General features: G+C 43.2%; 1 protein-coding gene across 1 annotated transcript in view; it reads left to right on the forward strand.

Moving 5' to 3' along the window:
* FARP2 (FERM, ARH/RhoGEF and pleckstrin domain protein 2) overlaps positions 1-25,861 on the forward strand; it is a 117,324-nt gene that overhangs the window by 47,288 nt on the left and 44,175 nt on the right. The window contains exons 3-8 of the mRNA XM_017860655.1: positions 3,410-3,514; positions 4,420-4,462; positions 6,786-6,864; positions 10,435-10,532; positions 12,719-12,833; positions 17,383-17,530. Coding sequence (XP_017716144.1) covers positions 3,410-3,514; positions 4,420-4,462; positions 6,786-6,864; positions 10,435-10,532; positions 12,719-12,833; positions 17,383-17,530 — 588 coding nt within the window. The remainder of the gene's footprint in view (positions 1-3,409; positions 3,515-4,419; positions 4,463-6,785; positions 6,865-10,434; positions 10,533-12,718; positions 12,834-17,382; positions 17,531-25,861) is intronic.

Raw genomic sequence — 25,861 nt, forward strand, 5'->3', positions numbered from 1 at the left:
TGAGGCTGTATCAGGGTGAGGGACTTGGGTGTATGTAGCCTCCCCACCCCAAGTCCTGACTCAGGAAGAGCCATGAGGAGGACTGCCCTGGTGATCCTGGTGAGAGGGGATGGAGGTATGGACAGACAGTATGGCTTTGAGAGAACTGCATAGAGTTGTTTCGGCCAACAGTGAATTAGCGCAGCATACTCCGCAGCTCCTGATTTCTGACTGGTTAACAGTCTCAGAAGCCCTGGTCTAGCTGCATTCTCTCCGTCTTGATGGACCACATGTGGAGCACTGGCCTGCTCCTAGATGCCCACAGGCATCAGAGTAAGTTCTTACTGGAGAAGGCCCTAAAAGATTATGTCAGAGCAAGTTCAACACAGATTTGCCCTTTTGTTATTTAGAAATTGTATTTACAATGTCAGGTCACTTTGTAGCTCACCTTTCCGTTTTAAAGAGATGTTCGTTGTGCTTTTATTCTGCATGCTGCTTTGTTACAATGGATTTGCAAGGTTTTATTTCTTTTTTTTTTTTTTTTTTGAGACGGAGTCTCGCTCTGTCACCCAGGCTGGAGTGCTGTGGCCGGATCTCAGCTCACTGCAAGCTCCGCCTCCCGGGTTCACGCCATTCTCCTGTCTCCGCCTTCCCGAGTAGCTGGGACTACAGGCGCCACCACGTCGCCCGGCTAGTTTTTTGTAGTTTTAGTAGAGACGGGGTTTCACCGTGTTAGCCAGGATGGTCTCGATCTCCTGACCTCGTGATCCGCCTGTCTCGGCCTCCCAAAGTGCTGGGATTACAGGCTTGAGCCACCGCGCCCGGCCAAGGTTTTATTTCTTACACAGTGAGAATCTGGTGACTAAACCTCAAGGGCCATAATGTCCTTTGGCACATTGAGATTTGCCTCCCCCAGTTTGCACATATTGTTTGTTAATTGCAAAGATGATATATGCCTATTGGTTAAAAATTGAGGCGTTATAGAAGTGAAGAAGTAAGAATGCCCTCCACCTCTGCTCAGTTCTTTAATGATGGTTACTTTTAAAGATTTAGTCAACAGCCTTCCAAACTTATTTTTATTACATATAAATGTATCCATGGGGCATGTGTGTTTTTCATAAAATGGAATCGTTATATACACTGTATAGAAATGGAGTCCTTTTTTTCTTTTTCCTTTTAATTTTTATTTTTTTGTAGAGACAAGGTCTTTCTTTGTCGTGCAGTCTGATCTTGAACTCCAGGCCTCAAGCAATCCTCCTCCCTCAGCTTGCGAGTTCACAGGAGTGAGCCACCATGCCCGGCCCCCCTTTTTTTTTTTTTCCTTAATTAAACTGTGTGTTGTAGACTTTTTTCAATGATAAGACATAGAGAGTTCTGTGTTCTTTTTAAGGGTTGCATAGTTGCCCATTATGGATATGTCATTATTTATTTTACCAATTCTTTTTTTTTTTTTTGAGACGGAGTTTCACTCTTGTCGCACAGGCTGGAGTGCAATGGCGCAATCTTGGCTTACGGCTCACTGCAACCTCCGCCTCCCAAGCTATTCACCTGCCTTAGCCTCCTGAGTAGCTGGGATTATAGGCGTGTGCCACCACACCCGGCTAATTTTTCTATTTTTAGTAGAGACAAGGTTTTGCCATGTTGGCCAGGCTGGTCTCGACCTCCTGACCTCAGGTGATCCACCCACCTCAGCCTCCCAAAGTGCTGGGATTACAGGCATGAGCCACTGCGCCCGGCCTATTTTACCAATTCTTTACTGAATTTGCCCTTAACATGTTTAGGTCTGTACAGTTGTATGAAAATGTCTGTAGGAAAAAGTTGTAGAAGTAGAATTGCTGGGGCAAAGGTAAACACACACTTTACATTTTGAAAGGTATTTTCACATGATCCCCCCACAGGTCACATGAACTTACATTCTTTCCGGTACTCTGTGAAAGTGGCTGTTTCTCACAGACACTCCAGTATTGACATCATCATTCTAACCGATGGATGAAAAATGTCTTACTGTTTTATTATTAGAGAAATTTAGTATCTTTTTAAATGCATAATAGCCATTTGTACATCTTCATCTAATAAGAGCAAAATAAAACATTGTAACTTTTTCCAGTGTGATTCTAGATAACTTTGTTAAATGTGTTTCTGTTCAGATGTTTTTCACTTTTATTTGAGTCAAGTCTGTCCATCTTTCCTTTTTGCTATGCTTAGGAAGACTTTACCTTTCCCAAGATTATAGAGATTGTTCTCTTGTTTAATTCTGGTCTTGAGGTCCACTGGAATTTATTTTTGTGAGTGATGTACAGTAAAATTCTATTTCCATTTTTCTTCTTCTGTTTTTTTTGAAACAGAGTTTTACTCTGTCACCCAAGCTGGAATGCAGTGGCACAATCTCAGCTCACTGCAACCTCTGCCTCCTGGACTCAGGTGATCCTCCCACCTCAGCCTCCTGAGTAGCTGGGACTACAGGTGCACGCCACTACACCCAGCTTTTTTTTTTTATTTTTTTTGGTGGAGACAGTGTTTTGCCATATTGCCCAGGCTTATCCTGAACTCCTGTACTCAAGAAATTCTCCCGTCTCAGCCTCGCAAAGTGCTGGGATTACAGGCATGAGCCACTGCGCTCAGCCCATTCTTTTCCTTACTGGGAAAGTCAGTTGTCCCACCTCCTTTATGAACAGTTCTTCTCATTGATGTGAAATACTACCAAATAATATGTTTTTTTTTACTCTTTGTAATTTCCGATTGATCAAATAATTATTTACTGGGATCTTATATAAACGAAGACTCTAAGACTTTAGCTTGTTAGTAAATATTAAAATTATGTTTTTTTGAAAAGGTCTCACTCTGTCACCCAGGCTGAAGTACAGTGGCATGATCATGGCTCACTGCAGCCTCCTTCTCCCAGGTTCAAGCAGTCCTCACACCTCAGCCACCTGAGTAGCTGGGAATACAGGTTGGCGCCGCTGTGCTCGGCTAATTTTTTAATTTGGGTAAAGGCGAGGTGTCACTGTATTGCCCATGTTGGTCTCAAACTCCTGGGCTGAAGCGGTCCACCCACCTCAGCCTCAAATGAGTGGGATTATAGGTATGAGCCACCACACCTGGTGTAAATATCAAAATTATTTGATAAAATATTTACTAAAACTAGAAATGGTTTCTATAGCCTAAAGTTACAAAGAAATAGGACTGAAAACACACTAAATGTAAAATGGAAGGAATTTTTTAGCTTTATTTTGTTGCCAGTTTCTGAGCACAAATGCTTCACACTCTTTTTTTTTTGTATAGCTTATAAATCTTCGTTATACACTGGAAGACAAAGTGAAGCAACAAATAAAGTTTTGTGTGTGGGAAAGTAGTTTTATGCACAGTTTTCATAAACCCTTGCTGTTTAGTCATTCAGTCCTTGTTATTTTTCCCACTTCTCTCTGCACAGCCTAAATGCGATGGCCAGATATTACTGACACAACTGTGGAAGCGTTTGAATCTGGTAGAATGTGACTACTTCGGGTTGGAGTTTCAAAATACTCAGTCCTACTGGGTAAGTGCTTTGATTTGTTAGGGAAACAGGCCCTAGGCATGTAGTAGGATGCTTATGATGTGCCCAGGCATGGAGCCTTCGGGCCTGCTGTGATGATACCCGCAAGATCTTTTATAATTGTCACATCATCAGTATCAAATATTTTTTGCTATTAAAATATATTATTGTTAGCTGTAGATAATATATTTGCCTTTAATCCAAGCCTGAATTCACACCCTCCCTAAATTTATTCTGTCGTTAGCATATGTGCCAAGGAAACTCTCTTAAAAGTGATAAAAGCAACTTCTAATACATCCTGTATGAAAATCATTTTGAAAATGGATTTGTAGCAAACTTAACCAGTTATGCCTCATTTTACTTAATAGATGCAACCTTAAAAAGTGTGGAGTATTAATATTTATAGATAGAACTGTTTTAAAGAACCATACATCAACCCTTTAGTTCAAAAAGCATGTCAGCGTTATTAAGTTCTGTCCAGCCTTTCAGATACCCTTGGCAGTGCAACCGGATTTATCCAAGTTTCCTGTTCTGGTGACATGACGTACCTCTTTTTTACAGAAGCGCTCTCATCAGTTTGTTCACAAATGCAGTAGTACCAAATATTTGTTTGGTGTTAACAAATTCCCACAAATAATTATTGGGACCCATTCTGTGCATGGCAGCAACTGAATGGAGGTATCCAGTATAATACAGCAATTTTAATGTCTTCCCAGGTTTCCCAAAGCAGGCATTGCTGTGCTTCTTGTACAGTTTGTTTTATCAGGATTCAACTTTTAAGAGGGGGGTAGAGTCAGAATTTTCCTGACATAAAATTTATCTAATTATAACCATTTTGTTTTATGGCATATTTGTTAAATAGAGACATTATTTAATAGATTGGATTTCTTCTGTTAACCCTTCTTTAGATTTGGCTTGAACCTATGAAACCCATCATTAGGCAAATACGAAGTAAGTCCTTGGTTTAACTCTTCAAAATCTGTTTGTTTAAGATGCTTTGTCCTGGAATGTTTAAAAGACATGTTCAAATGTTCATTGTCACTACCATGTATGGTTAGCAGGAAGTGATCACCAACAGCAGATAAACTTGGAAGTCATTTTGCTGTTTAGTTTTAGTAAATTTAACTCAGAAGATTCTAGGCGACTTGCTTCACATTTGGATATAAGAGCATATGCTGTTTGATACCATCTTAATTTTTGGCCAATATGCAAAAATAACTGCAGTTTCTCCCTTGATTGTGAAAAGACATTGAGATTCTCCTTTTAAATAGCTTTTAATAAAATAGTTGATACTGTTTTACAGTTATAAACATAATCGTAACTGTGAATATAATAATAACAATTATTATTTCTGAGACAGGGTCTCGCTATTTGTTGCCCAGGCTGGAGTATAGTGGTGCCGACAGAGTTCTCTGTAGCCTCAACCTCCTGGGTTCAAGCTGTCTTCCCACCTCAGTCTCAAGATAATTATTTTCATTTGTCTACTTATTAAATTTTTAAAATTAAGACAAATAATAGCACTTCTCAGTTCTTCTATAATTGTGTCGATGAAGTCTATAGTTGAGTCACCCATAATTTTTTGTATTACTATTATAAATTGAAGAAAAAGGTGTAGAAATAACTTTGTTATATCAGAACAAGGATCTCTGAGGAAAGAAAACAAAATGAATTGTTTTATACTGATAAACTAAGATAATGTACCTTTACAATAATCAGATTTCAAAAATAATTTTTTTTTATTACTACTACTTATACTGGCCCGTTGTGGTGGCTAATGCCTGTAATTCTAGCAATTTGGGAGGCCCAAGCGGGCAGATCACCAGAGGTCAGGGGTTCGAGACCAGCCTGACCAACATGGCGAAACCCTGTCTCTACTAAAAATACAAAAGTTAGCTGGACGTGATGGTGCATGCCTATAATCTCAGCTATTCAGGAGGCTGAGGCAGGAGAATCGCTTGAGCCTGGAAGGTTGCAGTGAGCCGAGATCGTGCCACTGCACTCCAGCCTAGGCAACAGAGTGAGACTGCATCTCAAAAAAAAAAAAAAAAAAGTGTAAACACATAAACTTTTTTTTAAAACTTTTCATTTATCACTTTTTTCCCTAAAACATAAACTGGGGGCCGGACGCGGTGGCTCACACCTGTAATCCCAGCACTTTGGGAGGCCGAGGCGGGCAGATCACGAGATCAGGAGATCAAGACCATCCTGGCTAACAGGGTGAAACTCCGCCTCTACTAAAAATATAAATTAGCCAGGCGTGGTGGCAGGCACTTGTAGTCCCAGCTACTCGGGAGCCTGAGGCAGAGCTTGCAGTGAGCCAAGATCGCCCCCCTACACTCCAGCCTGGGTGACAGAGCAAGACTCTGTCTCAAATAAATAAATAAATAAATAAACAAACTAGGGAAAAAAATGTATCTCTGTCTCTATATATATGTATGTGTGTGTGTGTATATATATATATATATATAGAAAGAGAGAGAGAGCGTGCAAGCATGTTTGTGTGTGGCGGGTTGGGCAGAGTCTCATTCTGTCACCCAGCCTGGAGTGCAGTGATGCGATCTCAGCTCACTGCGGCCTCTGCCTTCTGAGCTCAAGCAGTCCTCCCACCTTGGCCTCCCAAGTAGCTGGGACTTCAGGCATGCACCACCACATCTGGCTAATTTGGGGTTTTTTTGGTGGGGAGAGGGGGGCAGGTAGAAATGGGATTTCACCATGTTGCCTAGGCTGGTCTGAGACTCCTGGGCTCAAGTGATCCGCCAGCCTCAGCCTCCCAAAGTGCTGGGATTACAGATGTGAACCACTGCACCCGGCCTATTTAAATATTTTAATGTGCAATTTCCTGCTTGTTTTTAAGGCTTCCTTGAGTAATCCCTGCTTAATGCAGAAGATGTAAAAATTCTATACGTATGTGATTGGTACTTGGGACTCAAATTCATATACAGGAAATGCTTCTTTGTTTTTTCTTTTGTCTTTCGTTCGGAGACAGGGTCTCACCTCCTGCCCAGGCTGGAGTGCAGTGGTGCAGTGGTAGCACACTGCAGCCTCAGACTGCTGGCCTCAAGCCTTCTTTTCACCTCAGCCTCCCAAAGGGCTGGGATTACAGGTGCACACCACCACACCTGGGCAGAAATTTCTTAATATCATATTATTTGAAAAGATTTGCTGTAACAGTCCACTTGGAAGCATGACCTCAGTTATGCAGTAATATATGAAAAGAGAATAAATGGAAAGATTGACCTTATTTATTTGTGAAGTTTAAATTTTTTTGTTATAGGGCCAAAGAATGTGGTGCTTCGCCTAGCTGTGAAATTTTTTCCACCTGATCCTGGTCAGCTACAAGAAGAATATACACGGTAAAGAGCTCGCAGAGCTGAAGCTGTTGTCAGCAGGAATCTTGTATTCACCTGTTATCTCCCACAGCACCTGGCTCATTGAAAGAATGAGTGAGCCTAATATACACAGAAAAGTGGTCATGAATGTAGAGTGGTTAAAGGAAGCATGTTAGCAATTGACCCGTGCACAGACACATGTGAATAAGAGTTCAATGTAAGGTTTACAGTACAAATCTGAAAATGACAAATGGAATGAGATGTCAGGGTCATGTTGAACTTACATTTTCCAAATAAACATAGACTTATGCATGTTCAGAAGGTTCTCAGGGATGGATTTTACTCATATGTACTCTTCTTTATCACAAAATATACTTAATGGGTAGAAGTACCCAGTGTGTTAGTCCTTAGGAATTTATGGAGCAGAAATATTTTGGGTCACTTCTTTTGTGCTACTATTTTGAATTAAAGATCGATTCTTTATAGGAACGATCTAAAGATGGCAGGGTGTGATGGCTCACGCCTGTAATCCCAGCACTTTGGGAGACCAAGGCAGGCAGATTACCTGAGGTCAGGAGTTCAATACCAGCCTGGCCAACGTGGCAAAACCCCGTCTCTACTAAAAATGCAAAGAAAATTGGCTGGGCACGGTGGCTTATGCCTGTAATCCTAGCACTTTGGGAGGCCAAGGCAGGCGGATCACGCGGTCAGGAGATGGAGATCATCCTGGCTAACACGGTTTTGAAACGCCGTCTCTAGTGAAAATACAAAAAATTAGCCAAGCATGGTGGCGGGCCCCTGTAGTCCCAGCTACTCAGGAGACTAAGGCAGGAGAATGGCGTGAACCCGCGAGGCGGAGTTTGCAGTGAGCCAAGATCACACCACTGCACTGTAGCCTGGGCGGCAGAGCGAGACTCTGTCTCCAAAAAAAAAAAAAAAATTATCCAGACATGGTGGCAGGCACCTTTAATCCCAGCTAATTGGGAGGCCGAGGCAGGAGAATCTGTTGAACCCAGGAGGCAGAGGTTGCAGGGTTGCAGTGAGCTGAGGTTGCGCATTGCACTCCAGCGTGGGCAACAAGAGTGAAACTCTGTCTCAAAAAAAAGAAAATGTTAACAGTTGTTTCATCTGGACAGTAAGGTAATGCAAGGTTTTTCTTTGTATTTTTTTGTATTTGTTTGCGTATCAATTATATTATGAAGAATAGAGGAATAATCTAAAAACCAACTGAAAACCCAAGGTGAGATATAAAAGAACTATGATGTTGTAGTGGTATCAATAACTTTTTTGCCTTCTGGCTAAAAGTGTACTCATAAATGAATCAGATGTCTTGTGAACTCTCTTTTAAAGGTTTCTGCATGTCATTTTAACAGCACAAAATCATAGAATGTCAACTTCAAGGAAATGGAGAGACCATATTAGTTCAGCCTCTTATTTTTAAAGGTTTAGGAAACTAAACTCCAAAGGTGGCAAAAAGTATTTTTATGCGTGACCATAGATCTTAATAGTGTATTAAATGCCTGGCATTTACCCAAAAAAGTCTCTTGAGGGAATCACTTTTAAATATATATATATAGATAGATCTAGATAGATAGATAGATAGATAGATAGATAGATAGATAGATAGATATCTGAAAATGATGGATAACAAAGTGTCCCCTAATTCAGGATCCTAGGTCTCAAGTTCTGGGACTCATGCTGGTAACTCAGTGTTATAGTTACTCCTTTCTCCCCCGTATTTATGTGGAGGATTCTTTTTTCTGTTATAAAAACATACATGTTTGTGGTAAAAGAATTTTTTTTCCAAATAAAGCTAAGGGCCAGGTGCAATGGCTTACACCTGTAATCCCAGCACTTCAGGCGGCCAAGGTGGGAGGATCGATTGAGCTCAGGAGTTCAAGACCAGCCTAGGCAACATGGGGAGACCTCATCTCTACAAAATATCAAAAAATAAGCCAGGCATGGTGGTGTGCACCTGTGGTGCCAGCTACTCTGGAGGCTCAGGCACTTGAGCCCAGGCACTGGGCTGATACACTTGAGCCCAGGAGGTCAAGGCTGCAGTCAGCTGTGGTAGTGCCACTGTACTCCAGCCTAGGCAATAGAGTGAGAGCCTGTCTCAAAAAAAATAAGTAAACAAAGATAAGTAAAAAGTAGAAGTTCTCCGCTTACCCAGCACCTTATTCTCCACGTAAGTACGTATCTTTCAGATGAAAGCATAGATGTACAATAAACACACAGCTGTAAGAACTTTAAAGAAATTATACATGTTATAAAACAATATCAAATGATACATATTGAACAGTAAGTTGATTTTCCCCCCACTTATTAAGCATGCTGTGGACATTTTCCATATTGTATATAAAAATATACTAAATTAGGCTGTAACATAATTTAATCATTCTCATATTCATCCATATTTCCAGTTTTTCTCTAATGCTGCAAAGAAACATTGTTCACACACCTTTGAGAACTATGGGAATATTACTCTAGGAAAGTTTGTAGAAATGGAATTGTTGTTAAAGGGTATGTACATCCTGAATTTTAAGAGAATGTAGTAAATTTTAATAGTGTGCACTGGGGCATGAATTCCACTGGGGGCAGGGAGTTGGTCTTGCTTACCGTTGCATTTCCAGCTCCCAGAACAGTACCTAGAACATAATTCACGCTCAGTAATTATTTGCTGATGGAATAAATGAACATATAAATATTTTCAATTGCCTTCTCTCATTACATTCTCACTAATGGTATTCAAAAGTGCCTGTTTCTCAGATCCTAGCCAAGACCAGATATTATCAATCTGTTAAAAAATTTTACAACCTTGCTTTAAGCTGTGTTTTCATTGGATATTTCTCCTGTTTCATCCAAAATTGTGAGTGCAGTTTTGTGTGGCTAACAGAAGTAATGTGAATTTGTGACCTTCCCTCCTTGAAGGTATGGCTGCAGATGTGTAATTATATGGATAGATGATATGCCTGAGAAAGCTATTTCTTTTTTTTTTTTTTTTTTTCCAGACAGAGTTTTGCTCTTGTTGCCTAACCTGGAGTGCAGTGGCGTGATCTCAGCTCACTGCAACGTCTACCTCCGGGTTCAGGCGATTCTCCTGCCTCGGCCTCCCGAGTAGCTGGGATTACAGGCGTTAACCACCGTGCCCGGCTGGTTTTTGCACTTTTAGTAGAGACAGGGTTTTACAATGTTGGTCAGGCTGGTCTCGAACTCCTGACCTCAGGTGATCCACCCACCCCAGCCTCCCAGAGTGCTGGGATTACAGGAGTGAGCCACCACCCCCGGCCAATTTCTTTTTTTTATTGTTGGCATCAGAGTGCCTCAGTGTATTCAGCACTTTCTGTGCACTCTCCCATGTGTGTGACTCAGTCTGCTGAGTTGGTTTGTCATCTGACCTTTGCTTGGTGACTGTTTGTTTCATGAAAGACCTTTTGTGACTTTGCTGTTTCGTGACCGCCTTGCATTTTGCTCACTGTTGGGTCACTGCCACTTCCCAGGGCTCATTTGCTGTCTTGCTGTGGAGACATGTCTGTGTTACATTCAAGAGAACGTTTGGAGTTGATCTGTGTCTTATTTTGAACTCTCTTCTAGATACTTGTTTGCCTTGCAACTTAAGAGGGACCTGCTGGAAGAGCGTTTGACCTGTGCTGACACCACAGCAGCCCTTCTCACGTCCCATCTTCTGCAGTGTGAGTATCTCCCTGCTAGCAGGGAGCATGCCCTGACCACGGCACAGATGTACCCACGCTCAGAACTGCAGTTAGTTGCTGATGTGCGTGCCTAGTTAATGAGCCTGCCCATAGAATGTGGCGTTTCAATTTCAATATTTTTTATAAGCTAAAGGTTAACTTCTATAAAGTGGAACTCCTTGAGGCAAATAGTTTCCACATAGCAAACACAGGCCAAGGCCAAAATCTGTAGCCACATTCCTTCTTTTGGGTTGTCTGTCATTTATGTTTTTGTACATTTTACCAGCAATGCATATTCAGTCTGAGTCAGAATACAAACCAAACTCTCAGCAAACCCTGGAAAGGGCCTCACTGGGATAAAAGTTACAGCCCTCTCAGATTAGTTAAGCGTTAGCCATGAAGGAAAAAGAAGACATTTCTTCAGTATCTCACACAGATCAAGAGATGGTTCAGAACTGTATGAAGAATTATAGTTACTTCAAAAATAAACTATGAGAAGTGTAAGAGGAGGTTCTGGGACCTTGCCGAGCCCCCAGCAATGGGAATAGAAAAACAAATACCCACATTGCTCCTGGCCTAGGGGTGGGACCACAGCTTCCTAGCACAGAACTAACGTTTCTGAAATTTGCATGCAGGAAATATGACATGGAAAGTGTCCAAAATTTTAGGAATTAGTAAGTGTATAGGTTATTTGCAGCTTCCTTGGTCCTTCCCCAGACATACCTTCTTCAAATAATAAATTTCATTACGGGTTTGCTGTCCTCCACCAGGGGACATGTTGATTAATAAAAGTTTTCAAAGTGACTTTGGTTCTTATTCATTTGGCTGAAAGACTTCTCAGGTAGACACATGGCAACAAATGCAACGTATGACTGAACCAGATCTTTTTGCTGTAAAAAACATAATTGGGCAGTTGGTAGAATATGACTAGGGTCCACATCTGGGATGGAGCCTCAGATCATGGCCGTGTTCCTGATCTGGGTAGTTTTACAAGGCTGCAGGTAAGAATATTGTATTAGTCCATTTTCACACTGCTGATAGAGACATGTGGCGGCAGCAAGAGAGAGCTTGTACAGGGAAACTACTCCTTGTAAAATCATCAGATCTCACGAGACTTACTCATTATTACGAGAACAGCACGGAAAAGATCCGCCCCCATGGTTCCGTTACCTCCCACTAGATTCCTCCCACTATATGTGGGACTTGTGGAGTTACAATTCAAGATGAGATTTGGGTGGGAACACAGCCAAACTGTATCAAATGTCCTAGCTTATAGAAAGTCCATACTGAAGTATGGCAAGTAACATGTTAGCAGGTCACTCCCAAATTGCTCAAAGGAGGAAAAACTCTTGTACTGTGCTTGTAACTTCTCTGTGAATATGAGATTGTCTAAAAATAAAAGCATATTGTTTTAAATTGTTGGACTTTATGTTATTAAGACATTGTGGCCTTAAAATACATGAAATTAGAAAGAGACATTATTCATCAAGAAATTTGAGAAGGTCTGAAGGAAAAAATCACTTAAAATACGTTATCCTAAAATAAATAAAATACTTCATCCTGATCATGATAATCTTGAGACAACTTAGGTTTAAGGTGTGGTTTAAAAATAATAATACTCCAGGTGCAGTGGCTCATGCCATACTTCCAGCACATTTGGGAGGCCAAGACAGGAGGATTGCTTAAGTCCAGGAGTTTGAGACCAGCCTGGGCAATGTGGCAAAACCTTATCTCTACAAAAAATACAAAAATTAGCTGGGCATGGTGGTGCTTACCTACAGTCCCAGCTACTTAGGAGGCTGAGGCAGGCAGATTGCCCGAGCCCGGGAGGTTGAGGCTGCATTGAGTGGTGATCGCACATTGCACTCCAGCCTGGGCAACAGAAGGAGACCTTGTGTCAAAATAATAATAAACACATTAAACTCATCATTCAATGTTTGCCTCCCTGGAGTTACTCATCAGGCCTTTGTTCTTCAAGAAATCCTCTTTACTTCTCGTTATATTTGCCTTTTAACAGCATAAAATATTTGGAAAAATAAAACACAAAATCTTGCCTTTTTAGGGATGTATTATTTTGCTACAAATTCGGGATAATTTTTTTTTTTACTTTTAATGTATGCAGTGACATGTACAAATGCTTGTAGTTTACTTAAACATTAGAATTACTGACTCTTATCCTATCTCAGCGGAAATAGGAGATTACGATGAAATGCTGGACCGAGAGCACCTCAAAGCCAACGAGTATTTGCCTGGCCAGCAGCACTGCCTTGAGAAGATACTAGAATTCCATCGGAAGCACGTGTAAGTCATCACAATTGTCTGTCGATACGTTGTCACCACAGGAATGACTAAAGAGTGTGTAATGAGAAAGGACTGTTGTCATGACTTTTGCAAGATTCTAACCTAAGGACCGTTGCTCAGCCTCAGGGTGTGCCGCTGCCGCCAGAGACAGCTTGGCAGACACACAGAAGCTGCAGCCCTGGTCTGAAGCACCTTCACACCTGCATGATGTGCTGCTTTAGAAGGTGCTGGAAGAAGCCGGGCATGGTGGCTCACGCCTGTTAATCCCAGCACTTTGGGAGGCTGAGGCAGGTGGATTGCCTGAGGTCAGGAGTTTGAGACCAGCCTGGCCAACATAGTGAAACCCCATCTCTACTAAAAATACGAAAAAATGAGCCGAGCTAATGGAAGGCGCTTGTAATCCCAGCAACTCGGGAGGCTGAGGCAGGAGAATCGCTTGGACCCAGGAGGTGGAGGTTGCAGTGTGACAAGATTGCACCACTGCACACTCCAGCCTGGCAACAGAGCGAGACTCCATCTCAAAAAAAAAAAAAAAAAAAATGGTGCTGAAAAAGACATCAGGGCCTAGGGGAGGCAGATGCTACTGAGCAGGATGGGGTGGCTGTTGTGGGGGTCTCAGCTGCTGCAGTGTCTCTGCAGTGTGGCAGGAAGAGTCCTCTGCGGGGAAGACACTGTGCTGTGGTGGAGGAGGAGGGGACTGTGTGAGGCTGATAGTGTCTGCCTGTGTCAGGGCATTAGGAATCATCTGGCACCCATGTCCTTAGGAGCGGACTGTGTGAGGCTGACAGTGTCTGCCTGTGTCAGAGCATTAGGAATCACCTGGCACCCATGTCCTTCATCTCGTCTTGTTTTGATTTCTCTGAGACTTGACACTGGTGGGTTTTTCTGGATGGAAGTGGTAGAGACGTAGAGAAAGAGTGCTAGCTAAGGGGAAAAGGATTGAAGAACAGTATGGGAAAGCGCTGTGGGCTCTGGCCCAGGTGGGTGGGAACTTTAGTCACCAAAGGGGAGCACTCAGCTGGTGAAAGTGAGTCAGGAGGACTTAGCCTTGCCTTTGTGACACATCCTTTTGAGATCCAGGTTTGTCAGATCATGTATGTTCATGTGTGTCATTAAGGCTCTACTGGGACTTGCTGGCAGCTGCCCTTTCACACCTTCAGAGTATGAGTGCCAACGATGCATCCACCACTGCTGTCAGCACTGGGGAGTTGGTTTGAACAGCACAGACTGAGATGCCTACCTGTACAGATTTTATCTTACCCTATAAGACGGTGTGCATTTCGTACACCTCACCACTCCCAGTGTGGGGGATCTCTTGTGTGTGCAGGGGATTGCCTTGTGTGTGCCGGACAGCATGGCAGTCATGAGATATACAAATCCATTTCTACAGATGAGAATGTGTGCAGTGTAGCAAGAGCATCGCTCACACACTACGAGCTGAAAGAAGGCTGAGGCGAGACTCAAGGAGGCTCGTGGGAGGACGTAGGCGGGCAGAGCCAGGAAGGAAGCATTCCAAGCAAAGCACCAGCCTGGGAAGGGAGGGGGAGAGGGAGGGTCCAGCGTGGCATGGACACATTGGGTCAAGGGCTGGAGGTGGAAGTGCCAGCTAATACTGGAGAGGCCATGGTGGCAACTACAGACATTACAGACAGCTCTTACAAGCATGTGTGTGTGATCCTCAAACCCATCTCATGGCATGCACGGCTTTACCCCATCGTACATACGGTGAGACAGTGTGTGCAGAGTTCCCTCTCAGACATGACGGTGTGGGGCATCTTGTGTGTTTAAGTCGTTGCTTCTCATCCATTCACCTGATCTGACCTTGAGGAGGCCTCCATGCAGGGCAGTGCGGGTAGAGCTCCTGCTCTGTTCTCCCGGGTACCCTTGGCTTTGTCTCTTTCAAGTGTTGCCATTATTCTGGCTGGTAGCGAGGAAGGTACAGCTATTCTGATTGTCACATCCAGACCTTGACCCATGGAGCTAAGGGCCCTCTCCTAGTGTTATGTGCCATCCCAGCAGGAAACGGTCACTGGTTCAGTCTGTGTTCCTAGGGTTGGGGACAGTCTCTCCCTGCTGAGACACACAGCAGGGGCTGGTCATGAGGAAGGGAGAACTGAGCATTGTGCTGTGAACTGTCCAACCTGACGGACAGTCCCTAGTGGATGGGTGGGTTTGGGATGCTGGGGAGAGGGTTGTCAGCACGTAGGCCAGGTTAACCTGTGCAATGGGTGAAATCAGCTAGGCAGAGGACAGATACAGGTCAGGAAGGGAGAAGAGCCCAGGATGAACCCCTGAAGAACTGACATTTGAGAGGCCGAGTGCAGGAGGAGGCACCCACAGAAGCCTTCAGCAGCCAAAGGCATGGAAGGGCACAGGTGCCAAGAGAGCATCTTTTAGGATAGTGGCCACAGCCCCTTGTGTGGAGACTACCAGGCCTGGGGAGGTAGGCACAGGAGCAGGTTTCTGAGCTTGGCAGTGTGGCAATGCATCGCCTTCAGCATTTTCAGTGAGTGTTGAGGGTGAATTCTAGGTTCAAGTACACTGAAAGTGCAGTGAGGAGACAGTGACAACATTTTTGGGCGCTTATGTTGAGAAACCTGCTTGTGGAAGAAAGAACTGGACCCTCAGGGTAGTTCTGTGTGTGTGTCTGGGTGTGTTCTGTGTACATACATGTGTGGCTGTGTGGTCGTATGTGCATGTGTGTTATATGTGTTCCTATGCATGCATTGTGTTTGTGTGGCTCCTATGTTCCTGTGTGTTGATGTGTGTTCCTGTGTATGTTGTATACTGTGGTTATGTGTACTTGCACATGTGCGTGTGTGTGTGCTTACATGTGCACGTGTATCTGCTAAAAACCCTACAAAACCAGTAAGAGAAGGGTGAGTCATGTGGTCTGCTTCATATGGGAATACAGTTGAGCTCTTCCCGAATAAGCCAGGAAGCAGGAAGCTCTGCTCCACATCGTAGGCCTTCAGTATGTTAATTTGAGAGTTTATCACAATCATCACAGCTTCATTGCACATCTGATTTCTTTTAATAGTTCTTTAGGGTTTTTTTTTAAGACAATATTGTACCTTTATTTTAATTATTATACAATTTTTACCTTGTCTTGTGATTCTCATGGTTCTTCAGTGATCCACTGAAAACACCTTTATAATCACTGAATAGGATATTAAAGAAGTGCTTTTCTTGACTGTATCCCATTGCTTTTAGATCTTTGAAACTGCAGAAAAAAGCCAGGCACAGTGGCTCATGCCTGTAATCCCAACACTTTGAGAGGCCGACTCGTTTGAGTCCAGGAGTTCAAGACCACCCTGGGCAACATGACAGAACCCTGTCTCTACAAAAAATTAGCCAACTGTGGTGGTGTGTGCCTGTGGTCTCAGCTACTCGGGAGACTGAGGCGGAGTGATCACTTGAGCCTGGGAGGCGGAGCTTGCAGTGAGCCAAGATTATGCCACTACACTCCAGCCTGGGCAACAGAGCGAGACCCTGTCTCTAAATGAGTGAGTGAGCGAGCGAGTGAGTGAGCGAGTGATAAAATGGGTTTATAAGACACAAATGTTTCAGATAGTAAAAAGTATTTTTTTAAAATGAAAAGGAGTTGGCCGGGCGCAGTGGCTCATGCCCGTAATCCCAGCACTTTGGGAGGCCAAGGTGGGTGGATCACCTGAGGTCAGGAGTTTGAGACCAGCCCGGCCAACATGGCAAACCCCGTCTCTACTAAAAATACAAAAAGTTAGCTGGGCGTGGTGGCTCACGCCTGTCATCACAGCTACTCCAGAGGCTGAGGCAGGAGAATCCACTTGAACCTGGGAGGCAGAGGTTGCAGTGAGCTGAGATTGCACCATTACATTCCAGCCTGAGCTGCAGAGTGAGACTCCAAAAAAAAAAAAAGAAAAGAAATACTGTAGATAACACTACTATCTCATCACACTCATTTTCTTTCTTTTTCATATTATTATTATTATTATTATTATTATTATTAGAGATGGAGTCTCACTCTGTCACCCATTCTGAAGTACAGTTGCATGATTTCAGCTCACTGCAAACTCCACCACCGTGCCTGGCTAATTTTTGTATTTTTAGTAGAAACGGGGTTTCACCATGTTGTCCAGGCTGGTCTCGAACTCCTGACCTCAGGTGATCCACCCACCTCGGCCTCCCAAGGTGCTGGGATTACAGGCGTCAGCCACTGTGCCCGGCCCTGTGTGGTATTTCTTCCGATTTAAAATTTGTCTTTGCCAGTAGTGTTTGTGTATAACCTTGTCACTATGGAACAGATGTAAGGCTGAGTAGCTAATGTATGCAAAGAAAGCATTCTCCCCATTCCAAAGTAGTTACAGAATAGAAGAAAACTGAGGGTGTCTTTGGCCTGCACATGTGGTATCGTGTTTTTGTAGTGGCTAAACATACAGACAGTGAAAGATCTGTCCTCTAGACACGAAAAGCCTTCATTGTTGGTTTTCCTGGTCACTTCCATAATGCATTTTGGCTCTTTCAGAAATCAAGTGTTTGTAGTGTGTGGTTCTCCTGTTTTTCATTACAGGGGCCAGACACCTGCTGAGTCGGATTTCCAGGTGCTCGAAGTTGCTCGAAAGTTGGAAATGTATGGCATCAGATTTCACATGGCTTCTGACAGGGAAGGAACCAAGATTCAACTGGCGGTTTCCCACATGGGTGTACTCGTGTTTCAGGTAGGCCAGTGGGGAAGGGAGGGGTGAGAACAGGACAGGGGAGGTATTCTGCAACCTGGTGGGGTTTGTTCTTATAGATGTTGGTAAATTTTTGTCCTGATGAGTAAGGTCCTCGATTTGGAAGAGGGGCTTTGCATATCATCCAATCCAACCTCTTACTCAGTGGGGAAATTCTTCTTTTGTCCTTCTCTGACACAGGTGTGAATATCCTCCATATCATGGGGCCCACTGCTTCCTGGGACTGCCTCCCGCCTCCCTGGATTCCCCACTGCCTCCTGCCCGACCAGAGCTGCCCACTGCCTCTGGGACTTCCCATTCCCTCCTGGGATTCCACCTACCCCCTTAGAATCCTAAAGCACAACCTGTTTTTTTTCCAGTGGAGCAGTCTGTGCTGTGGGTGTGATCTGTGCTGGACTGTGAGCACTTTAGAGTGGGTCACAGTAATGATTGAAGTAAACACACTAGAATAGAGTAGGAAATAGCAGAGGGATTGCTTGTGATAAGAGTCAGTGTTGTCTTCTGAGGTGTTTGTATTAGTTGTGATGCGTAGGTAAATAATTACATCAATGGTGAGCACGGCCTGCTCAGTTCCATTTGTGGTCATGTGTGTGTGTGCTGGGGTTTGTGATGTCCAAGAAGCTTAAGTGTGACTGCTGGTGCCAACTAGAAGGAGCTTTTCTCCTTATTCAGGCCCTTCACATATCTGAAAACTCTTGTTGGGGCTCCCTACGTCCTCTTGCACCCAGACTAAGTATTTCCAACTTGTCTGGGCCCCTCCTTTTGGGGGCACTCCAGTCACTGGCCCTTGTAAAATTTTGCACCTCTGATGGACTATTGTAATCCCGAAAAGGTCTCCTCGATGCTGAATGTTGTGGGAATTGTCACTATTGCAGTCTGGGAGCCCGTTGCCTGTGTGACCTGCTGTTTTTTTGTGGGCTTGTTTTAACCTGTGACTATCAAAAAGAGCTTGCTCTGATTCAGACCTCCCTCATCAAGCCATGTTGATTATTGTCTTTTCCTTATTTTTTTTTTAACCTAGCCATCAAGTTTCAATTTCCTGTCAGGAAAAAAAAAATTAATTTTGAATTTAGAATATTGTGTTACATTTCATACTAAATGTGATTGGAGAACAATAAAAGTCCATGATAGAGACCAACCTTAGCAATCCATGCCTTCAGGTGGAGCGTCTGAGCATCCCCTGCCTACATCTGCTGATGAGTGTTCCCCCATTGCACAGAGATGAAAACCTCACATCCAAACTGAGCCATTGTCACATTTCCGGAAAAAAACAAATAATACAACCTAGAGAAGTTGTAAAAGCAAGGGATTAGAAACTTCAAATTGAAGATAGCAGACTGAATATATCTATTTATTTTTATTCCCTGAATGCCCTGAACACAATGACAGTGAAGGAATTTTTTAAACATTTAAATCCATAAGAACAAAGAATGGGAAAACAGCCCATGAAAGATGAGGGATAGCAGCAATGTTTGGAAGCTGGGAAATGAAACAGTGAGTGGGACCTGACTTTGCAGAGTAGGGAAGATGGAAATCTTACAGCCTGCAGTGGCAAAGTCACAGTGCAAGCCAGCGTGTCCCGGGAGCCCCGGGAAGGGCTCCCAGTTCATGCCCAGGAGAAATAGGAATGCTCCTTCCTCAGAAATGTGAAATGTTATCTTGTAATTTTTTATATCAGCCTTGTTTGTGATAGTAAAATTTTGTGAATTAACCATTGGAAAGCCAGTTAAATAGCCTGGCACAGTGTTTCACACCTGTAATCTCAGCACTTTGGGAGGCTAAGGTGGGCAGATTGGCACATTGCTTGAGTCCAGGAGTTTGAGACCAGCTGGAGCAACATGGCGAAACCTCATCTCTACCAAAAATACCAAAAATTCATTGGGTGTAGTGGCATGTACCTATAGTCCCAGCTACTCAGGAGGCTGAGGTGGGAGAATCACCTGAGCCCAGGAGGTCGAGGCTACAGTGAGCCAAGATCGTGCCACTACACACCAGCCTGGGCACCTGGAGTGAGACCCTGTCTCTAAATAAGTAAATAAATAAATAAAAGCCAGCTAAATAAATGGTGGTGCATCTATGTGAACAGAATATTGGGCAACTATACAAACAAGGAAGCAGCTCTTTATATCCCAATAATGAGACATCCTTCAAGATGCATCATTACATGGAGAAAAGATTCAAAACTCTGTATAGTAGCTACTGCTTGTGGGGAAAAGAGAGAAAAGTATATGTGCACTATATTCCACACTATAGAATGAACTGGTGACATTAATGGCCCCAGGGAAGGGTGGCCAAACTGGCAGGCTTTGGACCAGTGCTGAGAGGGAGACTTGCACTATGGACTCGTTTTTGAACCTTCAGAATTTGAGCCTTGTGAATATATCACTGTATTACATTTTCACAAAACCTTCACAGAAATGAAACACTGCGTCTCTGAAACGAACAGGATGCCATGACAGAAACAAATGGAGAACATAAAAACATTTGCAAATTAAAATATAGGCTGCCCCAGTCCATCCCCACCCCGTGTCGCCTACCTGGTCTGCACGCCAGGCAGGGGTCATCAGCCTCTTTGTCCCGCAGAGTTGGGCTGGCAGATGCTCTGCTACTTTTTAGCAGGTTTTCGGCCTGGCCCCACATGCAACAATAGGAACCCAACCCCAGCAGACCTTGGGCTCTACAATTTCATCTCCATCATCTGCAGAGGTATGGCAGCCTCAGTTCTAAGTGCAGATATTTAAAATTATAATACAGGAGGATCCAAATTGGCTGATTAGAAGCAGCTGAGGTCCACGCCACTCACGAAGAGGAAAGAAAAGGGGTGAGTGAATTCACCTTCAACTGAAATATTCAGGTTCTTGCACTGGAACTAACTAGGCAAACAACCCACAGAGGATGAAGAAAAGTGAGGGTCGGGGTTAATGGCCCACCCAGGAGCAGTGTGGAGCCAAAGGAACCCCCACCCCCAGGCAAGAGAAATGGTGAGTGATTGTACAACCTCGCCTGGGAAACCACACTTCTCCCGCAGATCTTTGCAACCCATAATCAGGAGATCTCCTCATGAGCCATGCCACTAGGGCCTGGGGTCCAGTACACAGAGTTGTGTTCAGTCTCAGCAGAGGAGCCACTGATTCACACACAGAGACCCAGGAGTTTCACACACTTCAGCCCCAGGACCCCCAGCAAGGCGGGAAATCTGTTTGTACAAATCCCTCGGAAGAGGGCTGAATCCAGGGAGCCAAGCAGTGTCATTCTGTGAGACCCACTTCCACAGCACCTCACAAGTTAAGACCCACTGGCTTGGAATTCTAGCCAGCCAACAGCAGCAGGCTGGAAATCTGCCTGAGTTGGATCTGAGTTCCTGGGGGGGCGGGGTGGCCACCATCTCTGTAGTTCAGTTGACTCAGCCATTTCAGCCTGCTGGCTTTGGAGAATATAAACAGTCTGGATAAGGAAGAGTTCCCCCAAATGCAGCATACCTACTCTGCAAAAAGCAGCCAGGCTGCTGCTTGAAGTGGGTCCCTGACCCTGTTCCTCCTGACTGGGTGAGCCACCCCTACAGGTGCATTTGGGCCAGCAACAAGTCAGTACCCTCCTGGGACAAAGCTTTTAGAGGAGGAAGCTGGCTGCCATATTTTCTGTTTCACAGACCTTGCTGGTGATACCTCCAGGTACAGGAAAAACTGAGGCAACTAGGGTCTGGAGCAGACTCCCAGCAAACCTCAGAGGCCCTGTGGTAGAGTGGCCTGACTAGTAAAAGAAAAGTAACAGGCCAGGTGCGGTGGCTCACACCTGTAATCCCAGCACTTTGGGAGGCTGAGGTGGGCGGATCACCTGAGGTCAGGAGTTCAAGACCAGCCTGGCCAATGTGGTGAAACCCCATCTCTACTAATAATACAAAAAAAAATTAGCCGGGCATGGTGGCAGGCTGAGGAGGGAAAACTACTTGAATCTGTGAGGCAGAGGTTGTAGTGAGCTGAGATTGTGCCACTGCACTCCACCCTAGGTGACAAAGTGAGACCCTATATAAAAAAACAACATGAACCAAAAAAAACCACATAAAAACCCCATTGAAAAGTCAGCAACCTCAAAGATCAAAGTTTGATAAACCCGCAGAGATGAGAAAATCAACACAAAAAATGCTGAACACTCAAAAAGTTAAAGTGCCTCTTCTCCAAATGACCACAGCACCTCTCCAGCAAGGGAGAAATAGAAATGGGCTGAGGCTGAGATGGCGTTATTGACAGAAGCAGGCCCCGGAAGGTGGGTGATAATGAACTTTGCTGAGCTAAAGGGGCATGTTGTAACCCAATGCAAAGAAGCTAAGGACTGTGATAAAACAACACAGGAGCTTATAGCCAGTTTTGAGAGAAACATAACCAACCTGATGGAGCTGAAAAACACAACATGAGAACCTCACATTGCAATCACAAGTATCAATAGCAGAATAGGCCAAGCAGAGGAAAGAATCTCAGAGCATTGAAGACTGTCTTTCTGAAATAGGCAGACAAGAATAGAGAGAAAAGAATGAAAAGGAATGACAAAACCTCCAAGAAATACGGGATTATGTGAAGAGACCAAACCTACAACTAATTGGGTTACCCGAAAAAGACAGGGAGAGTAGAATCAAGTTGGAAAACGTACTTCAGGATATCATCCAGGAGAATTTCCCCAACCTAACAAGACAGGCTAATATTCAAATGCAGGAATTGCAGAGAACCCCAGTAAGATACTCCACAAGAAGATCTACCCCAAGACATACAATCATCAGATTCTCCAAGGTTGAAATGAAAGAAAAAATATTAAAGGCAGCCAGAGAGAAAGGCCAGGTCATCTACAAAGGGAATCTCTTCAGCCTAACGGGACCTCTCAGCAGAAACCCTACAAGCCAGAAGAGATTGGGGGCTAATATTCAACATTCTTAGGAAAAAAATTCCAACCCAGAATTTCATATCTAGCCAAACTAAAACTTCCTGAGCAAAACAGAAATAAGATTCTTTCCAGACAAGCAAATGCTTAGGTAATTCATCACCACCAGGCCTGCCTTACAAGAGCTCCTGAAGGAAGCACTAAATACAGAAAGGAAAAACTGTTACCAGCCACTGCAAAAACACACTGAAATACATAGGCCAGTGACACTATAAAGCAACCACATAAACAAGTCTGCAAAATAACCAGTTAGCACCATGATGACAGGATGAAATTCACACATAACAATATTAACCTTAAATGTAAATGGGCTAAATGCCCCAATTGAAAGACACAGAATGACAAGCTGGATAAAGAGCCAAGACATTTGAGTGTGCTGTCTTCAAGAGACCCCTCTCATGTGCAAAGACACACATAGGTTTAAAATAAAGAGATGGAATAAAATTTGCCAAGCAAATGGAAAACAGAAGAAAACAAGGCTTGCAATCCTAGTTTCTGACAAAACAGACTTTAAAGCAATAAAGATTTTAAAAGACAAAGAAGGGGATTATATAATGGTAAAGGGTTCAACAAGAAGAGCTAATTATCCTAAATATATATGCACCCAATACAGGAGCCCCCAGATTCATAAAGCAAGTTCTTAGAGGTCTACAAAGAGACTTAGACTCCCACACAATAATAGTAGGAGACTTTAACACCCCACTGACAATATTAGACAGATCAAGACAGAAAGTTAACAAAAATATTCAGGACCTGAACTCAGCCCTGGATCAAGTGACCTTATAGATAGCTACAGAACTCTCCACTCAAAAACAACAAAATGTACATTCTTCTCATCACCACATGGCACTTTCTCTAAAACTGATCATGTAATCGGAAGCAAAACACTCCTCAGCAAATGCATAAGAACTGAAATAAAAACAAACAGTCTCTTACACCACAGCACAATCAAATTAGAACTCAAGATTTAAACATTCACTGAAAACCACACAACTGTATGGAAATTAAACAACCTGCTCCTGAATGACTCTCGGGTAAATAATGAAATTAAGGTAGAAATCAAGAAGTTATTTGAAACTAATGAGAACAAAGAGATAACTTATCAGAATTTCTTAACACAGCTAAAGCAGTGTTAAGAGGGAAATTTATAGCACTAAATGCCCACTCAAAAAGTTAGAAAGATCTCAGGTTCACAACGTAACATCTCAATTAAAAGAACTAGAGAATCAAGAGCATACAAACCCCAAATCTAGCAGAAGACAAAAAATAGCCAAGATCAGAGCTGAACTGAAGAGATAGAGACAAAAAAAACCCTTCAAAAAATCAAATCCAGGAGCTGGTTTTTTGAAAAAATTAATAAAATAGACCACTAGCTAGACTAATAAAGAAGATAATAGAGAATAATCAAATGAACAATCTGAAATGATAGGGGACTGTCACCACTGACCCCACAGAAGTACAAACGATCATCAGAGAATACTATAAACACCTCTATGCACATAAACTGGAAAATCTAAAAAAAATTGATAAATTCCTGGACACATACACCCTCCCAAGACTGAACCAAGAAGAAATTGAATCCCTGAATAGACCAATAATGAGTTCTGAAATGGAGGCAGTAGTAAATATCCTACCAAGCAAAAAAAAAAAAAAGTAGCCCAGGACCAGATGGATTCACAGCTGAATTCAACCAGAGGTACAAAGAAGAGCTGGTACAATTTCTCCTTTTTTTTTTTTTTGAGATGAAGTTTCATTCTTGTTGCCCAGGCTGGAGTGCAATGGCACAATCATGGCTCACCGCAACCTCTGCCTCCAGGGTTCAAGCAATTCTCCTGCCTCAGTAGCTGGGATTATAGGCGTGTGCCACCACATCCAGCTAATTTTGTGTTTTTAGTTGAAACAGGGTTTCTCCATGTTGGTCAGGCTGCTCTCGATCTCCCGGCCTCAGGTGATCTGCCCACCTCGGCCTCCCAAAGCGCTGGGAATTTCAGGCATGAGCCACCACACCTGGCCAAGAGCTGGTACAATTTCTACTGAAACTATTCCAAAAAAAAATTGAAAAGGAGGGACTCCTCCCTAACTCATTCTATGAGGCCAGCATCATCCTGATACCAAAATCTGGCAGAGATACAACAAAAAAAGAAAACTTCAGGCCAGTATCCTTGATAAACATTAATATAAAAATCCTGAATAAAATACTGGAAAACTGAATTCAGAGGCATATCAAAAAGCTTATCCCCTATGACCAGGTTGGCTTCATCCCCAGAATGCAAGGTTGGTTCAACATACACAAATCAATAAATGTGACTGATCACATAAACAGAATAAAGACAAAAACCACATAGTTATGTCAACAGATGCAGACAAGGCCTTCGATAAAATTTAGTGTTCCTTTATGTTAAAAACTAGGTATCGAAGGAGCATACCTCAAAATAATAAGAGCTATATATGACAAACCCACAGCCAGTATCATATTGAATGGGCAAAAGCTGGAAGCATTCCCCTTAAAAACTGACACAAGACAAGGATGCCCTCTTTCACCACTCTTACTCAACATGATATTGGAAGTTCTGGCCAGGGCAATCAGGAAAGAGAAAGAAATAAAGGATATTCAAATAGGAAAAGAGGAAGTCAAATTTATCTTTGTTTGTAGATGACATGATCCTATATCTAGAACACCCCATCATCTCAGCCCAAAACTTTTTTTTTTTTTTTTTTTTTTTGACATGGAGTCTTACCCTGTCACCCAAGCTGGAATGCAATGACGCGATCTTGGCTCACTTGCAACCCCCTGCCTCCCAGGTTCAAGCTATTCTCCTGCCTCAGCCTCCCGAGTAGCTGGGATTACAGGCGCCCACCACTACACCCAGCTAATTTTTATATTTTTAGTAGAGATGGGGTTTCACCATGTTGGCCAGACTGGTCTCAAACTCCTGACCTTGTGATCTGCCCACCTCAGCCTCCCAAAGTGCTGGGATTACAGGCATGAGCCACTGCACCTGGCCCCACAGCTTCTTAAGCTGATAAGCAACTTCAGCAAAGTCTCAGGTACAAAATCAATGTGCAAAAATCACAAGCATTCTTATACACCAATAAAAGGCAATCAGCCAAATTATGAATGACCTCCTATCCACAATTGCCAGAAAAAGAATAAAATACCTAGGAATACAGCTAACAAGGGATGTGAAGGACCTCTTCAAGGAGAACTACATTCCACTGCTCAAAGAAATCAGAGAGGGCACAAACAGATGGAGAAATATTCCATGCTCATGGATAGGAAGAATCAATATCATGAAAATGGCCATACTGCCCAAAGTAATTTATTGATTCAATGCCATTCCCATTAAACTACCATTGATATTCTTCACAGAGTTAGAAAAAACT

The sequence above is a fragment of the Rhinopithecus bieti genome, unplaced genomic scaffold (assembly GCF_001698545.2).
Source record: "Rhinopithecus bieti isolate Rb0 unplaced genomic scaffold, ASM169854v2 scaffold_56246, whole genome shotgun sequence".
NCBI classification, from domain to species: Eukaryota; Metazoa; Chordata; class Mammalia; order Primates; family Cercopithecidae; genus Rhinopithecus; species Rhinopithecus bieti.